Source organism: Limulus polyphemus, unplaced genomic scaffold (assembly GCF_000517525.1).
Source record: "Limulus polyphemus unplaced genomic scaffold, Limulus_polyphemus-2.1.2 Scaffold3411, whole genome shotgun sequence".
Taxonomy (NCBI): domain Eukaryota; kingdom Metazoa; phylum Arthropoda; class Merostomata; order Xiphosura; family Limulidae; genus Limulus; species Limulus polyphemus.
Genome location: NW_013669021.1, coordinates 69426 through 91068, shown reverse-complemented (window position 1 = coordinate 91068; position 21643 = coordinate 69426). Strand labels below are relative to the sequence as shown.

The window sequence follows — 21643 nt, the reverse complement described above, 5'->3', positions numbered from 1 at the left end:
AAGAAAGGACTTGTATCGCTAAAGTTTCTTCGAAAAGAAATTATACGGAAAATTAACTAACGACCAGAGACGTAACAGTATATTGGAACAGACAGAACTAAAGCATAAATCAACACAAGAGATTGAAGTTATGATATGAAACAAATCAAAAAATAATGGATGACAAGAAATAAAATATAATGTCAATAAAGTAAAAAGTATATACACAAAATAAAAAGTAAACAATTAATAAAAATTATATGTATCCCGTAAAGAAATGGAATTAAAAAGTATTAAAAGTAAATATATAAAGAACAATGAAATGACATTGAAGGGTGAATTTTCAAATCACGTAGCTTCATATTTCTAACTGTATGCCTACTTACTGTTGTTCATCGACCTAAATATGACAATAATTAATTAAATATAAAACGAAGGAAGACGTGTCTAGAGAAATGGTACAAGATTTGGGTGTTTTACACCAGCATTTTAATTGAATGAGAATATAGGGCACGTGAAGTGTGGTAAATAGGTTTTTAATTTGTAATGAATACTTATTTGGATGGTTAGAATATGTTCCAAGAGTTTTATCGGTGTGGTATTCTGAGGTTCATGGATTTCCCTTTGAATAAACGAGTAGGATTACCAAGATAATAGGAGATTCAACAGAAAATGTTTTGCAGAGATGAACCCAAATTATCTTAAATTTAAATGTGTTTAGAGTAAAAAATGGACTGGAAACAATGTAAAACACATAAAAACAATCTTTATTCAACACAATCAAAATGATATTCTAAGACTAAGGACAGTTGAAAATCTGATACAGACTGAGAAATCATAGTATTATAAACACAGTTTTACAATGTTATGCTCCTCACGCTACCTACGTCACTACATGTATTCCAGTCGAAAAATAACTGAAGGTGTATCAAAGAGACAACACCTGAACTGAAAGTGGAAAAGATCGCTGCCCACCTTTACATAGTGTTACTTTGCAACATTTTTTTTCCTTAGGAAAGTTCAATTGATACTGTGTAGATAAATTACCCAGAGCAATAGTTTAGTAGGGCGAAAAGAATCTAGGAACTTTCTTGGCCGATATTCTGCTTTCAACCTAAATACATTGGCATGCACAAATATCTTGACAACTTTTCAAATAAAAGAAGCAGAAAATAACTAGCATGCCTGCAAGCTACAAAGGTTGTTCGGGCAAACTTGTCTGTTCCTGAATTTTGAGTATATAAATAATTGCCTACTTAATTTTTTATTAACAGTTATTTCATATTATGTTTTGCAAACATCGGTATGTATTTTTACTTGATTTTCATTGAAATATATATTCATTATATAATAAAACTGTGTTTAGTGCTTTTTGAGAGTTTCATAAGCCCCAACCTTTTGCGCAAGTTCATTTCAACAATCGATTTCTGTATTTATAACAGCTATTGGTTTATATATATATATATAAATAAAGAAATCAATAAATTCTACAGAACCGATTTTTAAGAAATTGCAGAACTAAGGTACAAAGTAAAGTATGAAATATGAAAATAGGCAAAGTTAACATTGTGATTATTTTAAAATGAATTACATTGAATTGTGGGACTTACAATAAGAAAGCTATTATAATTTAGCTACACACGATTTCTTTCTCAATTTACACATAACTCATCTGTTAATCACGAAATAATCTAGTTTAAAGCCAAATAGTAACTAGAGAATTCTTCACCCTGTGTTTTGGTTTGCTTATATTTCAATTGTAATGAACAATAAAACAAGCGTAAAATTTTGTCTTTCCAGGTCCTGTTGGCAAGATTATGAAAGTATTTAGTATCTAATGTATATATATATTATTTTCTATAAACTGAATAGATTCGTCACTATCCATTTTGTAATTAATTTTAAGTACTTTAGTACTTAATTTTCGGGATCAAGAAGGATTCCAAATAATTCACGCGCCGAAAGACCAACCTATCGAATTTTGAAGCGAAAACCGACCATTCAAAGTATTGGTTACATATCCGGTATAACAATTCAAAAATTTCTAAGTTACAGCAACTTTTTTGTCTACTAGGTGATCATGTCACCGGGACTAGCGCCTAGACGACTCGGATTATCGCTACAAGATTCTCCAACTTACTTGTTGTTTTATGGGTGTCCACTTTTTGATATTCCGATAAAAATCAATATAAAGATATATAGGTATAACATAAATGGTAAATATATCAAGTACGTACTTAAATATCTTTTCAACCCAACGGATAGCGCTATATATCGAAGGGTAGACACGCGACAGTTTTTAAAGGTAAAGTATATACTTTATACAGGTATAACATAAAAAAATAAACAAACAAGAGCATTAAAAAATAATGAATTTTAAAATGAAGTAGGGATCCTGCTATAAAAAGTAATGAAACAAGAATTAAAACCACAATCACAAATTTATAAAATTTAATCTCTACTTTGGCAGCTTTATACACTTATTTGTAGGTCAAAGTAATGATTAAATTTTATACATTTATAATTGTGGTTATTTTCATTACTTTTTATAACAGAATCACTACCTGATTTTAAAATTCATAATTTTTTACTCTTGTAATAATATTATTGCGCAAAATCTACAGTTGTGTGGTTTTCATTGGATACCTGTTACAGAGGGCAAATGATGTTTTTTGTGGGATTTTTTTTTGTCATTAGGTGCATTCAGGCATTCGTAAATCGATCCTAATGAGATAAACGGCGCTCAATTATTATAGTTTTGCAGTCTTTTTTTTTTCACCTTGTCTGAAGAAAACAACATAGTCACAAAATAGAATTGAACTTTAAATAAGTTGCCAATTTATTTAGCTAGGTCTGAGGATTTGCACAAACTAAACATTATTTTCTGTATTATGATAGATCCCCCATTCACCCTCAAAAAAGAGGAAATCCTCAATAGCCGCGGCACTTGAAATTCTTTTTGGCAAGATTAGAGTATATTAATCTATGAGTCCTTTTATTTTTATTAGCTATATTTTTGTGCGCCAACAATACCAAGCGTGGGGCGCGCGTATACCGATTTAATTTTATTATTCACAAGATCTCTACCAACCTATCTTCAAATTGAATTTTTTTTAGGCAGAATTAGAGAAATTAATCTATGAGACCTTTGGCATGGTCAAATACATCAGTCAAAGAGTTTGACCTTTTGAGCCCAAAACTGTAATTAAATCTCAAATCAATCAAGAGATGACGAAACTATGAGTTAAAAGTTTGTACTTGAAAAACTCAGAGCCATTCTATGAGCCGCTTTGCCGCGGCTAAAAATTAGCAACGGTTCAAAAAAAATTGCACTTAACCATATGCAATAATCCAAAACCAAATATTCCACTATATACACTGCACTTCACAAACAAAACAAAATTGTTTCCTAGATTTTACAAAATAAGTTTTCAGTAGTATATATTTGCGCCAAACTGCACATACATCCTCCCTTCTACGAACATGGGGGGACCCAGGAGTAAAATATTCAAAATTTACGGGTATTTTACTTGGTAAAAGATGATATAAATTATAAATACTTGACAAGATTAGAGAAATGGCTAGATTCAACATTTTTTGATTGTTCATAAAAGTCGACGTTGTTATAGCCCTAACATTAGAACAATGAAACGACTGTATTACTTATTCTCAACAAACTATAGCTTTTTGTTTTTCTTATTCCCTTATATCAAGTATATCTGTATAATAATGTCATCTGTGTTATTAGGATTACGATATGAGGTGTTAGTTATTAAGATTAGGTCGACACTTGTGTAAGTTTTCAGATCACAGATGTATTAAATAAATATAGCCAACGTTTAATTGTACACAATAAACATTTAAAAAATGACACTGTCCCCGTTCTCAAAATACAATACAAAACTTCGCTTTACTTGATAAATTACTGTATAAAAGATGCAATACCATGAGACTGCAAACAGTCTCAAACGCTCTACATGACACATTGAAACATGTATAGTGCATAATAATATTCCCAATCCCACAGTGTTTTATCTTTATACAGTAAAATTATTAAGTAAAAAAAATTTATATTATACTTTGAGGTTGGGGACAGTTTTATTTTTAAACACTCATTGTGTACTATTAAACGTTGGCTTTTTTTTTTCTTTAATGCGGAGCCAATGGAGCTATATAGCCCCCCTTCATTTTTCATGGAACAAAAAACATATGTCTTCATTAAGGGGGCCAGATTAGCGCAGGGGCTTAAGCCCTTGGCTCCACAAAAATGTGTAATTTATTTTACACTAAATGAAAAGTAGTGCGTTATATTGATCAGGACAGAGCAATATCAGGTATCGAAACCCGGTTTCTAGCGTTGTAAGTCCGCAGACATACCGCCGAGCCACTGGGGGCTCTGTGATGTCTATCTATTTAATAAATTATTCTATAAGGTGTTTGGAATACTACTTCTAGCGGAAGACCAATTTTGAACAAAATGTGGTCACTGGCAATTAAATGACCATGATAACTTCATTGTTGTATATATCAGTTTCACATATCAGCAACAGAAGCTAGGCGAGACTCCCATTAAAAACTTATCATGAAACGTAGCTACTTTAGTAAATAAAAGTATATACAATCACGCAATACCAATGTCATTTATAAAATAACGTGCAATAACTATCCACAATTCTACCATATATGTCGATCATCCCCACTTTCAAATTCGCTTAGCGGCCTATGCATTTGTATGAAATACTGCATATTAAAAACACGTTTAATGCTTTGCTTGTTTGTTGTTAAGCTCAATGGAATATCTGTGCTGTGCTCACGACGGGTAACGAAACCCGGTTTTTAGCGTTATAAGCCTTCAGACTTACCGCTGAGCCAATGAGGGTCACGTTAATGCTACTGTGTTTAATCAATTCAACTGTACACACGCTACTTTGGATTCGTATGTAAAATATTTTTCAGACATCGTAGTTGCTTTATGATTTAAATATAGAAATTGTAAGACAACACAAAATACAGCTAAAATCTAAATTTTATTGCTTACATAAACAAGTTGAACTGAATTTCTTTTAGACATTTTGGTCCATTAACAAACGAGTTTTTGTTTGTTCTCACAATTTAAAACCTTCTTAATTCAGATAACAATATTTTCAGATCCTTACTGATATTAAAGTAAACAAAACACTACATGTTCTTTCTATAATGAAATTGAATAAAGTTTTGAATACAATCATGATACAATTGGATTTTATATTAATCAATATCTTGATGTATATTTACGTGATTTTCTGCACACTATAGCAATACATTGTTTTGTATTATTACCTCTCAACTTTAATTTTTATTACAGGTATAGAGAACCACTACATAAAAGTTACCCTTTCTACTGAACAACCTTACTTCCCTTACTGTTCATTAAAGTGTGTTACTAAGAGTTCGGAAATTAAATCTTTATGCATGGGTAACTAAAGGAATAAACCCAAGTTTACAGTTGCTGAAACTTCTTTAAAGTCTAAAACAAAAAGTAAAATCATATTTATGTATTTTACATAAAACTTATACCAAGAAAATCATAAAAACTGTAGGAGTGCAATTACAGAATTATAAGCAAATCACATATAATAAATTTTCAAATACAATTGAAACGGAAGGATCACCAATTTTAAGCTCTTTTTACATAAATTATAAAGCTATCACGACAAATTTAAGATCAAGCTAGACCTCTCAAGCAACAACTCACCCATCTTTGTTTTACTCATTAATAGTTTTCATAGAATATTACTGGGAACTTACGGGAAACTTTTCATTGTTGAGATACATTCTACCCATAATGAAATGAACACATTTTTAGTAACTTAAATTTTCAAGATAAAGTACGTGTGTTTAAAAGAACAACTTCTGCCCAAAAACCACCTACAGGAAATTATGAATGTATGACTTTCACCTGACCATATAAGTACCAGAGTTTAAACAATTTCTTATCCCTTTCAGGAACCTTTCTAATACAATGAATTTTGTTTAAACAAAACTGGTTGTTTAATTCAAAACTAATTCCAAGAAATTAATCTGAATTCACCACAGATATAATTTTGCAAGAGACTTATTTTCAATGTTACAAATACAAAAAATACATTCAACAATTATCACAACTGCTTTGACCTAGAACGTCCATATTACTTTAGCTTTAGTGTACAAATAATTTAGTATGTCCAAAAAGTTTTTAACTTTTAATGTCATGTCCATTTAGATTCTTTTATTTCATAACTTATAATTACTTTTGTAAAGTGTCAAAATGTCAAATTCCTTTAACGTAGGGTGGGTGTCAGCATATGTGTCAAATACCAACTAACATCAAAGCAGTTTCATGAACTTACTCTAGTGTTGGTAATTAGGTTATCATAGCTTATTGTTAATTAATTTTTGCTATTAAAAATAATCTATGATAGAGAAACCTAACAAAAATAAAACTATACATGGAACATTTAAATAACTATATACACGTTTTTCTTTATGAAAAATAAATATGTTATGAGCTAAAAACCTTATAATGCTAATTTCATGTTTTCTTTTTTAAAACTTTCATTTTATTTACTTCCTTTGTAATGATTTATATTGTTATTAATCTCAGTTACTTAATATATACATCTTGTGTTTACACTGTACAAAGTAGCTTAAATGTCTAGACATGAAGGTTATTTTATGTTCTTAGATTAGTTTATCTTAAAAAATTGAACTGTTGAAATTCAAGGTTATTTTACTTGACTAAACTATTTTTTTCCTGCCCAGCAGTTAAGTTTGTACATGAATTAAACTGTGGAGTATTATCAAATATTTGTATAGAGAAAAAATAACCTGACGAATAATAACAAGTTTCTTTAAAACTAGATTAATCCTCAAGTAAATGTTTTTTCTTACTTGATTATGAATATTTAATACAGTTTTGTACTGGATTCAAAAACATTTAAATTCTGTAAACAAAATCAATTTTTATCCCCTTTCTTTCAGTACGTTGCTTTGCATGGCTATTGAGTATACAATAGTAACAGGTAGGATCCACATTATTCATTGTCAATCATCTAGGACCATAATCTCTCAAAATCACTTTGATCTATTTCTATTGTACTTTCCAATCACATTAATAATCTATCTCATATATATATGTTTAAGGCTATTAATACACACAGAAAACATATTACAAAAGGAAGAAAATTAACATAAAACTACCTCCTTATATAGTGATATAAATTAAAATAAATAACATTCTGAATGAAATAAACTGGATTGTTGTCTAAAATAAGGGAATATATTTTATATATGTTAAACCACTTAACAGTTGATTACTTAGGAGACTGTACCATTAATGGATATTATAAATATCTTACAGCGGAAAATAAATATTTTATTGTAATTACCAACTACTTGCTTCTACACTAACCTTTACTAAATCTCTATATGTGTTTCTCATCGAAAACCAATACTAAAAATGTACAAAATACCTTTCAAAATTAAAAGGAATAAAATAGAATTCTTCGAGCATACTTCTTAGTAGATCCTGTCATAAGTTACTGGGTTAAAGTATACACAATTTAAAAAAACCAATGTTATATTTCCAAAATACCTTTCTTGTTGTAATCTATTTTGTATAAATGTATTCTAACACGATACCCAATAACATGAACAACATGGATGAAGTTCAAAATTTGTTTCTAAAAATACTTATACCCTACAAAAACAATACATGACTTACAGTTGTTATTGTAACTTCTAACTTAAAATTTTTTAATGTGAAAATCTTTTATGTTATAACCTGCAGAGACAGTTAATTGTTTTATTTAAGTAAACATTGGTTTTTACATAATATTTTTCACATCATAACTGCTATGACAATGGACAAGTTCAATGTATGCATGAAAGAACATACTACACTTTCGTCAATACAAATTGAGTAAAAAAGTTTAGTTTGATTCAAATCCATTTTCGTTTAATATCTGAGGTAATACATCTACTTTTCTTTGGTTTTAACGCAGTTTTTCCTATATTGACTATTTTTGATTAAAGCTCATGTTTTATCACAGTAAAGTGATAAGTAATATCACAATTACACTAACATAATAATCTGACTTTATACTAAAAATGGAAGATACTATTTAAATATTCACAAAATCAAACATGTATACACTTGTACATGTGAAATACCCTAATTATTCTTAACTACAAGCTTCTCTAGAATTCTTTGCATGAGTTAGTAGATAGTCCCTTACACCTTCGGAGAGTTTCAGTAGGTGCATGGGTGGTCTTTCGTAATAGTCTCCTAAAGTCATATGGCCCAGTGCTGCTGTCTCGACGCTCTCCAGTCTTGTCTAATACACAGTCTGGAGGAATCATACTATGAATATCAATTTTTCCCTGATAAGTTCCATTGCTTTGGCCAACAGGTGGTGGAAGGTTATTAGTCTGTTGTGGAACAGCACCCAACTGAACAGGAGATTCAGGACTAGCAGTAGGTAATGTTTCTTTCTCTTTTCTAGAACTTGTACTTTAAAAGAAAATATTGTTTTACAAGTATTTAAGTATGTGAGTTCAACAAAGATTACATACTTTTCATACTTTTTATCAGCCTCTAGGTTTCACTTGCATTTCTAAAAGCAAACTTTTTTGAATATTCAAAAGAAATTTATAACTTTCAAAAAGCCATTCTATTTTTGGAGCTTTTAGCTCAAAAATTTCTCGAATAATAGTTTATAAACAAATAATTAAAAACACTTTTTAAAGACCATTAATCAGGCAAATAGTAAAAGTATAAGGTTTTTTTAAACATGTAAAAAAATTTCAAATGGAACTCAAATGTCTGACAACCTATTAAATGAACATTGTTAACACTGTGTACATGGGTAGAGGTCAAAGTGCACAAGCCATGACCTTTTACAGACTGCCATTCAACATGGTATTATGTATTCTATATCAGAGCTATCAACTATTCATTTTATTCTACATTGCTGATTTAGAAACAGTTCGTGTTTAGAGGAGAGTACATAACACATACAATATATAGGGATACTGATGAAAACTATAGGTACGCAAACTGTACAAAAGACAAAAGTATTTTTATTCCTCATGAGAACATCACCTTGCACTCCAACTTGTCAGAGTATGAGTCAGACTGATGTCATCAATTCATTGTCATATGTTGAGTGCAAATACTTTTGTAAGTCATCTGATTTTTTGGATACAACAAATGTTAATATTTTCGTACACTAAAAATGTACTTCCAATAGATAATTTCCTCCTCTCACATAATAGCTTTTTCAACTTGTACTGCCCTCTTTATGTGCAATTTTTGCTCGCCACTAGCCTTGATGCTCTCACCTACCGTCACATAATTTCCCATGGCATAGCTGTGTTGTAGTATGCAAATGAGCATGCAACAACCCTTCACCAATAAGAGTGTGACACACCTTCCTGGCACAGCTGACTCCCTTTAAACTGTGAAACACTATCATCGAGATTAGGCATAAAAGCCACACCAGAAGTGAGGATGACATGTGGGAAGTGTGAGAAGAGGTAAGTATTTATCGGAAATATATTCTCAGTGTAGGAAAATGTTAACTTCCAATACAATACCTTACCTCTTCTCACATAATAGCTAGAATCTCACACTGAAGGTGCTCATGAGAACACATGGAATGTGATACCCTAGGGTCCAACCAGTGGGAGACTGCACCTCATCTGTACCTGGTATACACTTTGCTCATTGTAAAGATTTGTGTCACTAAATTGGGTGGAAAAAATACACGTCCAATCTAAGCACCACCACCCTACTCTCAACTGAGAAGGAAGTCTCTATGGTTCACCACCCCAGTGGTTAAGAACTGGTAAGTGGCAAGGACTCTCATACTCCACTGGGAGGTAGGGACAGCATGGTGGGGAGTCCAGAGAAATGTAATACTGTAAGACAGTGCAATGAGTGACAACAAAATCCTTATTTTGAAAAGCAGGTCAGTCCCAGTGCATTCAACTAGGACTGGAGGGATGGGCAGTGATCCTGACACTGCTTTACTCAGATAGTCCATGAGTTGGTACAGTCCGGTGCAGGCTTTATTTATGAACTGACACAAATCTGACTAACCATGCACCCATGGGATAGTCACTCACAAAACTGGCATCAGAAAACACTATGATGGGGAATTTGGTAACTCATTGCAGAAACCCAGGAAGGTGGCACCAGTAGTGAGGAGGATGCAGGGGCAGGACACAGGAACAGGGGTAGGAGAGGTTTGAGAGGTACGAAAAACAAGGGAAGAAAGGAGGGAATGTTGACGTGCAGCCTCCACCTGAGATTCCAAAGTATCAAGAAGATTCACAAAATTAGACTGTCAGAAAAAAAGGGGCCAGGTGGAGGTTTTGCAAATAAGAAGCAGGTATATCCATGTGACATAAGAGGGTATCCATGCCAAGGAGATCCCAACAACAAAGGAGCCATGTATGAAGAGACAAAGCTGAGGAAGATAAGCATACTAATGTGGAAAAAAAGAAGGGCATCTGTATTCACCAAAAAAGCCCCTCAGGGGAATGTTGGATAGCCTCGGAAAGGAGGTGGATAGAAGAAAGATAATAGAAGATAGTGGTGAGGGTGAGACAAAGACAGAAAAACTGAGCTGGGAAAAATGATAGTGTAGGTTTAAGGTTGAAGCCCCATGCCTGAATCAATGATTCCAAGGTCCAAGAATTTAAAAATGGAAATTTCAACCTATGATAAGCCTAGGCATAGGAGTCAGACAAACATGGGGGTCGAGGCATGCTGAAACCTTAACGTAATTGGGCAATAAACTGTTCAGCATGTACACGAATATCGGGGAGGGGGGGGGCAAATAATCCAATGATGGTGCAGAATGAAGGAGGGAGGAGAAAGAATCATAAGACACAGGGTTAAGAGAGAACAGGTAATATACGTGGGAAATCATGTCCAAAAAGTCAATGAAGGAGAAGGAAAATCCAGAGGGGTAAGATGGGATGGAGCAGCAAAGACCGGAGGTGGGAAAAGCTGTCCAAATCCCTTTGTTAGGACCAGATTCCCCAGAAAAGGGAGATCTGGATGAGGTCCTGGAGACATAGCAGGCCACAAGATAGTTTTAACTAACAATGAACCATGGCCAAAACCTCAGCTGAAAGTATGGAGCCCAAAGCCACAGAAGTAGTAAGTGGTGGTGGATCAGTAATGGCCAGATCCATAGCAGAAGTCATTGTAGTAACATTAAAGTGAGAGTTCATTATGTGGAAATGAAAAGAAAAATATTCCACAAACACCAAATAAGCAGCAAATAAATGACAACAAATTAAAAGTTGTCAAAACACAGTGCATACAAGAATTGTAAGTACAAAGCATAAATTGAGCACAATTGCACACTGGAATGGCAAATTTACAAAAGTTATGATACTGCTCTACAGTACAGAGAGAGTCAACAAAAGTTATTATGTGAGAAGTGGTAATGTATTGTATTGAAATTGTCCATTTTACTAAAAGTTTGCCACAACTTGTGTAGATACATGTAATAAATTCGGATTTATACTCAGTATTTATTCTCCAAACATAGTATTCCGAAAATTGTTTAATCTCAAAGTCTAATTTCGAGAGAATATTTATTTATTTATTATACCTGCTATTGTGTGGCTATATAATGTAAAAAGCTGAATAGTGGCCAATGACACTTCTTCTTCACTTCACCTATCCAGTGTATAGGTTTTTCTCATGGTGACTTTAAAGCACGTTCACACCAACAGTATGTTTGATACTTTTCAAATATGATATAGGTCCAGCTTATCTCTCTTTGGTTAGCTTGTGTTCAGGGTTACTGATGAGGAGTGGAATTCTCCAAAACTAGTATAACCCAATAACACACATTAATCAAAATGTAGATTGAACTGGACCCCCCTTGAACTTAGACTTCGAGATTAAACAATGTTCGGAATATTAAGTTTATTTATTAATACAATACTAAATATAATTAGCAGGATGTAAAATAAAAGAAGAATGGGTAATGATTAAATTTTAACACTTCTGTCAGACAAATGAAATATCTAAATATGGCTTAACTGGATGGAGGGCCTAATGAAAAGAAACTGACACAAATAAGTACAACTAATACATTTTTTTAAGACTCCCAAAAATGTTTTGTATGTTTCACCCCTGTAAGCCTTGTAGTCTGAAGAAAAGAAATGAGATGATGCTTATGTGTGGTTAAGCATACAATCCCATGTTTATGTTACTTGGATTACAGTTGTACTTATTCTGTTTTTTTTCAGTATCTCAACAATTTTAGTACCATAAAGTATGAAATGAAAAGTTAAGCTGTTAAGTACAGTCACAAAATTTCTCCAAAATGTCGGAGAGATACAACGAAAAGAATACCAAGTAATCCTTACATTTTCTTCTCTTCACCCTTTTGCCACCAGGACTCTATTTCCACCATAGTTGGCCTTTTACCATTACATGATTCAGCTGATGTGTCAGATTGAAAAGCTGGGCAGAGTTGTTTAGGAGGTGGAGATTGACTTCCATTTGTTCCTTACAAAAAATAACAACAACAAAAATACTTATTAACTATTGAGCTAGAAAGTTGATTAGGTTGCTTAATATTTATTATTTTCTACATACAAACATTAAAGCTCAGAGCTGCTATCTCATATCCAGTAAATTTAATATAAAGCAGTTAATAACAAAAAAAATTAAGTTAATCATGAATACATAAATCAGCCATGTGAAAGCATGCACAACACTAAAAGTGTGAAATTCAGACAAAAATAATGACTGTGTTTAAACAGTTAACTAAAGTTCCTCTTACATTTTCTGGGCTGTTTATAATTTAAACAAGTAATTATATTTGTTGTAAGGAGAGAAATTTCACTATACACTTTAGATACGAGTCCAGAGATACAGCTTTTGAGTGGATTATTTATTTGTATTGTTTGTTTAACTTAATTACAACGTTTGGATCACTTGTGTGGCCATCATCAGGTAACTGTTGTCTACTGATGATGCCCAATAGTGGCACAGCAATATGTCTGCAGACTTACAATACTAGAATCCGGGTTTCGATACCTGTGGTAGGCAGAGCAAAGATAGCCAATTGTGTAGCTTTGTGCTTAATTACAAACAAACAAATTATTGATGATGGTCATACAAGTGGTCCAAACGTTGTAATAAAGTTAAACAAACAATAAAAATAACTAATCCACTCAAAAGCTGTAGCTCTGTGCTTTTATTTAGAGTCATTATATTTTTTTGGGGTAAAAAAATTGACACCACAGTAATGTTTTAACCATTGCTTGTCATCAGCTGCATAAAACTGCAAATTCTTAGGGTGTTTAAATACTAAGTATACACATTATATTGTACACTATCAATGTTTTACAAATAAGCAAATCTGTATTTCTTGAGAACTATTAATATGCACTCTTTTTATTAGGTAGTTTTTAAATTTTTAAAAGTGTTCTGAAAACTCTCTGATAAAGTACACATTACTAACTTCAATATAAAAAACTAACAAAGGATATGAATGCTTACTTCTGTACAATTCTTCTAACCCTTTTTGCAATTATGAAAAAAAAAGAATAAATGTTACTTGAAGCTCAATCTTCACAAGGGCCACACATTTATATAACCTTCTAAGATTTTGTTTTTACGATCTGCAGTTACACACTGGATATATGTTACGATTATTTAATGGTGATTTAAATATTCTGTAGCTAATTTTACAAACTTTGAAAATTAATTTCCAGGAACAATTAAAAGTTAAATAAGACTGTATAAAATGACAATATATTGAAAGTTACAGAATTTTTATTTTGTGGCACAAACATGTGTTGGACTAAACAAAAGAAAATATCTCAAATACTGAAGTGTCAGAAATTTTAAAGAAAAATCTAAAATCCATTATTCATTTCAAATGTGTCTTTTCTTGCTTAGAGTTACAAATTAAATTATTTTTCTTTACCATTATCACCAGTACTTTGGTTCAAAAGACCCATCCACTTTCCTAGAAGTTGGTTCTCTCTCTCTCTGTTCTCCCAGAGTTGTGATTTTAGACTACTCCTTACCATCCCCTTAACATCAAGTTCTGTCTCCTGTTTGGTTCTGTTTGCAAATTAACAAAATAAAGCATTAGCAATTTTTTTACTACCACTAAGATAAATGTTTTATATGAAGTGAAATCAGCAAGTCCTTTCATAAAATTACTTACGGAATTTTACAACAAGAATTTTTAATACCTATGTTTATTCATATGTCTGTTTATATGAATAATTTTTTTTTAGCTATGAGATTATATTTTACTTGCCAAGTAATTTTAATAGAAACAAAACATCTTAAATGTTCAGTAAAACAAAAGAAATAACAATACTAAAGTTTTCAAACTAAGATTTCGTTGATGCTACAACTGGATGGTAATCAAAACTAACCCAAGAATGTAAAGATTTGGCTTACATTTTTAATAATGTTTTTGTGCATGAAGACAACAATGGTAATGAAATTACTTTTAATATGACATTGTGTTGATTTTAAAAACATAGTTAGCATTGTCAGTGAACTTTTACAAGTTAAAACAGAATGAACTTTTTTAAGAACTGAAAGAACACTTTAAACTTTAAAAATTTGTTTTACAATGTGCTAGTAAAAAAAAGGGAAAAAGAAACTATTAAAGAAATTAGTATCTATAACAGTATTTTACTTATGCTGCTAACCCAACAATATACTAACACATTAGGCTTAATCTTGGCCTCATAATTCCGTAGAGGTGCATCCCAAGGCTCATCAGAAGAAATGATCTCACTCTGTTCATCATTACTGTTAGTGCAGCATGCAAAAACATCAAAATAACCACACTACTATATAAAACTGAATCTTCATAGCTTACTAAGACATACAATACTAAAATGAAAGATCTGAACAAACAACATTAGTACTATACAGGAGTACAAAATCATACAACTGCGATATAACAATAAAAAAAAACAATATTAATGAGTCAATCAATATTTTTAAGACACTAATTTTAAAGGCTACTAAACTGACTATTAGAATGACACACTAAGTATTTACAAAATATAATTACTTTCCATAACCAGCTACAATTTTTATAATGCATAATTGAAATGTATTTAAAAGCTAAATCTTAAGTGAAAGCTTCATACACATTTACTAATAACATTTTAAAATAGATTAAATATCCCTAAGAAGTAAAATAATTTAAAAATCAACTTACTTTCTAACATATTAAAAAATTATAGCCGTAACAGATTACATCACACCTAGTATAATTTGCTTTTCATACCTGCTACTGTAAAACTGGGTTATATTATCTGGATACCCATCAGCCAAAGAACTGAAGATAGATGAAGAACTTGGTGTCGCAATCTGATGTAAAAACAAAACCATCTAATTACAATATTTTTATTTTTTCAGTGCAGCATCATATAAAAGCAGTTGTTTAGAGTACATCAGAACTTTAACTTAGTCCCAAAACTAAGCCTTTACTAGCTTTTTTTTAAAATAAAAAATACCAGAGATGTTTATAGATTTACACAGAATTTATTAAAGGTACATATTTTAGTTAGTCTTATGAAAAACACAGGATGTTTCAACATTTTATGTATGTCAGTAATTAACTGATGATTAGATAATTATGATAATTCTCTAGAGATAAAAAAGGATGGGTTAGTATTTAAAACTTTGAAAGTTCAAAATTAGTCTTATTATTGGTATGCAATATTCAACAAAACACAAATATTTTTAACTCACTCATTCTCTAAAACTACATTTTTCTTGTTTCTGTAAAGGCTATAGTTGGCAAAACCAACTTAAACATCAAAGGACATATACATCAGAAGAAACAATTTAATTCTCCTCTCTTTCTTAAGTACAGTTGCTCAGGTATATTTTGTTACCAAAGTAAATTAAATAGATTTAAACTGCACATACAAGTTAATATTTTTTGTTTGAAAATGAAAGATACATTACAGATTTGATTTAATCAGTTACAGTATGTCAGAAATGTAAGATAAGATATACAGAAAAATATAAATTTTTCAGTGAACACCATATTTTCCACATGGAAAAGTCTATAATTTCAAAATGAAAAAAAAATTTAAGGTTACACCTCATTGATCTTACATTTAAAGATATATTCTTCAGAACCTAGTACAACCTTTACATTGATAGCATTATATATATGTATTTCTATATATTAGAAGAAACTACCTCATCATCTGTCCTTTGGGCTGGGCTCTTATAACCACTGTTTTCTTCACAACTGTTTAGAACGAGTGGCAGTTTGTGAGGCCTGCCATTAACAGAAGTCTTAGGTCTGCTGTCCAATTTATGAGGTAGAATGAACTGAGCAGGAACAGGCTGAATGACCTCTGGACTGGTGGGTGGCCTGTTTCTTCTGAGGTGTTTCTGGACATCTTGGTTATATTGTTGCACCTACCATTCAAGACATGTGCAAAAAAAGCCATGAGTAGCTTTAGCCTATAGAAATTTGAATAACAATAAAAGCCATGAAAAAATCAACAATTAATCCTCATACTCATCACTAGAAATGCCTATATCTTCAACTGAATAAGTTATAGTGTGGTATTCTCAGATGAAACTAACTTCTGCACAAGTGTTAGATAGGTTCACTTTATAATGGGAGGAAAAATCAGGAAAAGTTTAAAGTATTTGAGTTAAAATAAAGAACTAAGTTTATGCCAAGAAAAGAAACAAAGAGGAAAAGTGGTGCAAAGTGAAACACAAAGGAAAAACATAATGTGTGTGTACTTGTGTAGACACTGGACATTCTCATTCTGCAGGATCTTTAAATCAGTCAACATCTTTTTTTCCCCCATAAGATGTCTTTCTGTTGACTTATTCATTGTGTTGATCATGTAGAATCTGTTGTGAATCCAATTCTCTGTACTAATAGGAAACATCGGATTTACCCATAATGATGTGCATTACCAAGTGACTGGTCATTATCATACAACACAGTGAAGACCGTAACCTCTAGATATCACCTACTCAGCCAGTGAAGGACATTGCTGTTACTGACTTAATCTGCACAATCTGTGATGTTGCAGCAATATCCCCATAGACAAAGTAGATACTATCTGCCAGAGAAAAACAAAGAAACTAAGGTAACTATAGCAAAAACAACTAAATGGTGTTTTAAACCACTTGTTTATGTGAAAATTGCAAAGAATCAGACTACATGAGAAATGTTTTTAAATTCCTATATTAATAAAATAATGTAGAAAATATACAGATTGCTTGCATACTACAATACCAAACCTGGTAAGAACAAAAATCAGTATCTGCTGATTAAAACTACTTGTATCTGTTTAAGTCAATAATAAAAATCTGTACCTGTTGAGACATGTGAACAAGTTGACTAGCATGTCGAGCTCTGGCTAACTGAATCCTTTCCGATACATTACTGTTCCCATGCCAATTCCGCCATGTAGCTTGAATCTTCACTGCTGCTCTATCTTCCTCAGTTTGCTGTCTCTCTATTTAAAGACATTATGATATGGTAAGTCAATAATGAATGCTATATTGCATTACCTTAAACCAACAAACATAAAATAACTGTAAAAAAGAGAGATAACATTTAGTAAGTTTAACAAATAATCTAAGTAGTCATAAAATTCATATTATATAAACTATATTAACAGATAATATGGAATATCAAAATAACACAAAACTCAAACATAAAACTGAGTTCTACTGATAACTTTACTACTCTGTTTGGTGAAACTGTACAGTTAGTTTGTTACTCAGAACAAAATAAAAGTGTATGAATACATTAGATTGGGGGTTCCTAAAGTTTCCCACCACAAGGTCCCCTCTCCCAGAACATCCTGATTGAGGTCTCCTGCCTAACAAATCTATAAATACTGAGTACCTTCATAGTATTGTGTATCTGCTATGGAACCCTTGACATTTTCCCACAACTCTTAGTTTGTGAACCCCTGTATTAGACAGTGATCAATATAAAATTAGGGATATATTATTACTGCATGAAATAACCACCAGGTGAGGGTTTTATAACAAGTCTTCTATAAAACTTGTGGGCCTATGATCCACATTTACCGGGCTGCTATAATGCAACTTTAATGCTTGAACTAATATTTTGGACTTTTACAGTTTAATGATTATTGCTGGTTTAAGGCAAATTTAATTTCTATAACCAAGTTACGATTGGTAATTGATAGACCTATTTATTTACATGCTCTAATGTAAATCAATACCAAATTTGGGGTCTGTTTCAGGGAATCCCCATAATAGTATTTTCATGAAATATCTGGGTTCCCTAAAGGGTTGGGTGAAAAGTTTTATCTTTGTGCAAACCTCAGGGCTGGGACAATTCGTTTGGCACCATTTCAAAGTTGGTGAGTCCAGCAGTTTAGGAGAAGGGGTTTTCAGGAAATCCCTGGGTTCTCCAAGAGGTGAGGTTAAACATTTTGCCTTTGTGCAAACCTTGGGATCAAGACAATTCATTTGACATTATTTAAAAGTCAGTGCAACTAGCCATTTAGGAGGAGTTATGTGACACACACAGACAATCTCGAACAACTATTATACACTTTTTCAGTTTAATGATCATTGCTGATATAATGGAAATTTAATTTCTTTAACTAAGTTACAAATGGTAATTAATAGGCCTACTTATTTGCATGTTCTAATGTAAATCAATGCCCAATCTGGAATCTGCTTTCGAGGAATTCCCATAAAAGTGTTTTTGTGAAATACCCGGGTTCCATAAGGGGTTGGGTGAAAAGTTTTACTTTTGTAGAAATCTCGGGGGCCAAGACAATTTGTTTGGCACCATTTAGAAGTTGGTGAGTCCAGCAGTTTAGATGAAGTGGTTTTCAGGAAACCTCCAGTTTTCCCAAGGGGTGGGTTGAAAATTTTTACTTTTGTGTAAACCTCTAGACCAAGACGATTTGTTTGATATCACCTAGAAATTGGTAAGACCATAGGAGTTATGTGACACACACACACACACACATCTTATTATGTATTTAGATATTGAACTTAATATTTACAAAGTAAAATGTTCACAGTTAATGTATTCATTTAATTTATGCAGCCATAGTAATAAAAAATGTCTACTATAAGAACAACACTGGGGTTGTACCTTCTAGTTGTTTTCTTCGTTCTGCAACGAGTGGTTGAATTTTTCTTCTAGTTAGGTAACTTCGTACATCTGTTGAAATACATTTTGTGAAGACAATCAAAACCTCATTTGATGAAAATAAAGACTTTTTTACAAGATACCTGACTATTGGAACTAAATTTCAAATTTAATACAATTATAAAATCAATGCCTGGCTTGATGATATTTTTTAAAGGGAAAAAAATCATAAAAGAAGATTTATGCATAATCATTTGGAGAAAAGGCCTCACCAGCACTCAATATAGCAAATTTAGTGCAATTGACATCTTGTCATATAATCTTCTTTACCTTCACCCATAAATTATTAGAATGTACAGTTACTGAATAGATACATATGTGATTTGTTTTTCCAATTTATGGTTGAGACACTGTTTAAAGCTTTAATAATGGGTTTTCGTCATGAGTTTTATAGAACAATAATAGCTTTTCAGCAAATATTAAGAAGTTTATTTACTAATGATCAATGATTAATGCTCCTGTATTTACTTTTACAGCATTGGAAATAATTATGGAAGTGGTGATAAAAAAAGGGTATAAAATACAAATATTATTGTAATGCCATCCCTCTGTTGTGTAAAGATGAACTGTACTAGAATTCAGTCACGTATTAGTAGTTTACATTGTGACTGGTTGTCATCCTATCAATAAGAAAGTGACACACTAGAATAAAGCACAAGAAAGTACAGGCAGTCACACTATGCACAATAGTACTAACAGTAGTGTAAATTCAATCATGGTTCCCAAGACTTAAATATCGTTTGACAAGCGTGTAGAAATCAAAGCTTTTGTTGGTTTAGTAAACTCCATGCTAATAACTTTGCAAAACTGCAATTTTCAGAAGGAGCTGCAAGTAAGACACTAAAAACAGTATGTGATACTGGGAGTATTAATAATAGAAGTAGTTGAAGTAAAAATTAAAACTCTCCCAAAGTCATGTCAAGTATTTCATGGTATGTTCTTTAAGAAAGTGGTTGAGTACAGATCTTACCAATGACCTTGCTGTAAGTACAGATGTAAATGTTACCTTGAGAACATTAGATACACATTACAATGAAGTGATGTTAATGGATGTATAGCTGCTTGAAAATTGCTGTTGAGAAGAGATAGCCAGATCATAAAGTTAAGATGGGTATTTCAGCAAAACAGATTAATCTAAATTTGAATTGTTTGGCAACAATCAATGACAGTTAATTCAATGGTGGAAAAGAGACAGGTATCATAATCAATATAAAACATCTGCAGTGAAGCATGGTGGGATATAACAAAATTGGTGGCACTTTCACTACTGACAAGTACAGGCTGCTTCTAATCCACTATGCTATTCACTCACAAACATGACTCATTGGACAGAGATTCGTTCTCCAGTAAGAAAGTAATCCCAAGCATACAAGAAGTGTGATGAAATTATATCTGGATAATAAAGAAACCAATGAAACACTAAAAACCATGCTCTGATACCCAGTATGAGCATTTTTGAATCTGTATTGGCTTATGTAAAAACTGAGAAGTCCAAATGGTGATCAACACATTGACTAAATTATGAGAAATGATACAGAACACTGGAACAATATTCCACAATAGTACATTAGTAAACTATGCAGCAGCATGAACACAAGGTTTACTGTTCTGTGTAAATCAAAGGGCTCACATATAAAATACCAGTACATTATATAACTTGTCATTTTTCTTTTCTGTGATAATATTTGTATTATTAATAAATTTATCATCTGTTTGCAATTACTTGTTGTTTGTGACTTTTTTATGTGTATTACTTGTGTGTTTCCATAATTATGATCAGTACAGTCTATTTAACAATTAATAAACAAAATTATGACACTTATGATATACAACATTGTTTATTGGCAAAAAGGGGACATGGATAAACGTTTCGGAATTATATCAGATTCCATCTTCAGTATCTAAAGCAGAATAAAATGAATTTACATAAGTCTTTATACATTGTCAAAGTACAGTTGCTAAATATAATGATAATTAAACAAATAAAACACTAAACAGTAATCATGGGGAGAAACTACAGCAAGAAGGTGTTGGTAATGTTTTCTAATAAGTGTTGTGGATAGCAGTTGCATTTCTGGGTGTCATGTAAGAACGAAATTTCAGAGTGTAGATTAAGATATGTGGAGCACAGGTTGTAAGCTCTGTTTAGTAAGCATGTAACAAGGTTTCGTTTATACGTAAACGGGATAAAGGTATCAAAGTGTGTAAGGAGACCAGTGGACGTCTTTTTTTGCTAAATTGATGTGGAAAATCCATTAGCATTACGGTTAATGAGCATGTCTAAAAAAGGTAAATTATTATTATTTTCAACTTCACATGTAAATTTAATGGCAGGATGTTGTGCGTTAAGGTATTCTAAAAATTTTGAGCATTGATCACTGTTATTAAAAAGAATAAAAGTGTCATCCATATACCTTCTGTACAGAACAGGCCTAAAGTTA

At 31.9% G+C, this 21643-nt stretch overlaps 1 protein-coding gene across 2 annotated transcripts in view; it reads right to left on the bottom strand.

Annotated features, from left to right (window-relative positions):
- Positions 1-21643, bottom strand: part of LOC106469303 (myosin-IIIb-like) — an 81830-nt gene that overhangs the window by 5590 nt on the left and 54597 nt on the right. Inside the window, exons 31-38 of one of the 2 annotated variants that reach the window (XM_013929791.2) lie at positions 19146-19214; positions 17372-17514; positions 16226-16450; positions 15300-15382; positions 14726-14812; positions 13965-14104; positions 12394-12535; positions 8235-8509 (exon numbers count right to left, since the gene is read on the bottom strand). In XM_013929791.2, the coding sequence (XP_013785245.2) occupies positions 8235-8509; positions 12394-12535; positions 13965-14104; positions 14726-14812; positions 15300-15382; positions 16226-16450; positions 17372-17514; positions 19146-19214 (1164 nt within the window). Of the gene's footprint in view, positions 1-4987; positions 8510-12393; positions 12536-13964; positions 14105-14725; positions 14813-15299; positions 15383-16225; positions 16451-17371; positions 17515-19145; positions 19215-21643 lie in introns of those variants that run through there. The other variant, XM_013929790.2, reaches the window with a different exon arrangement.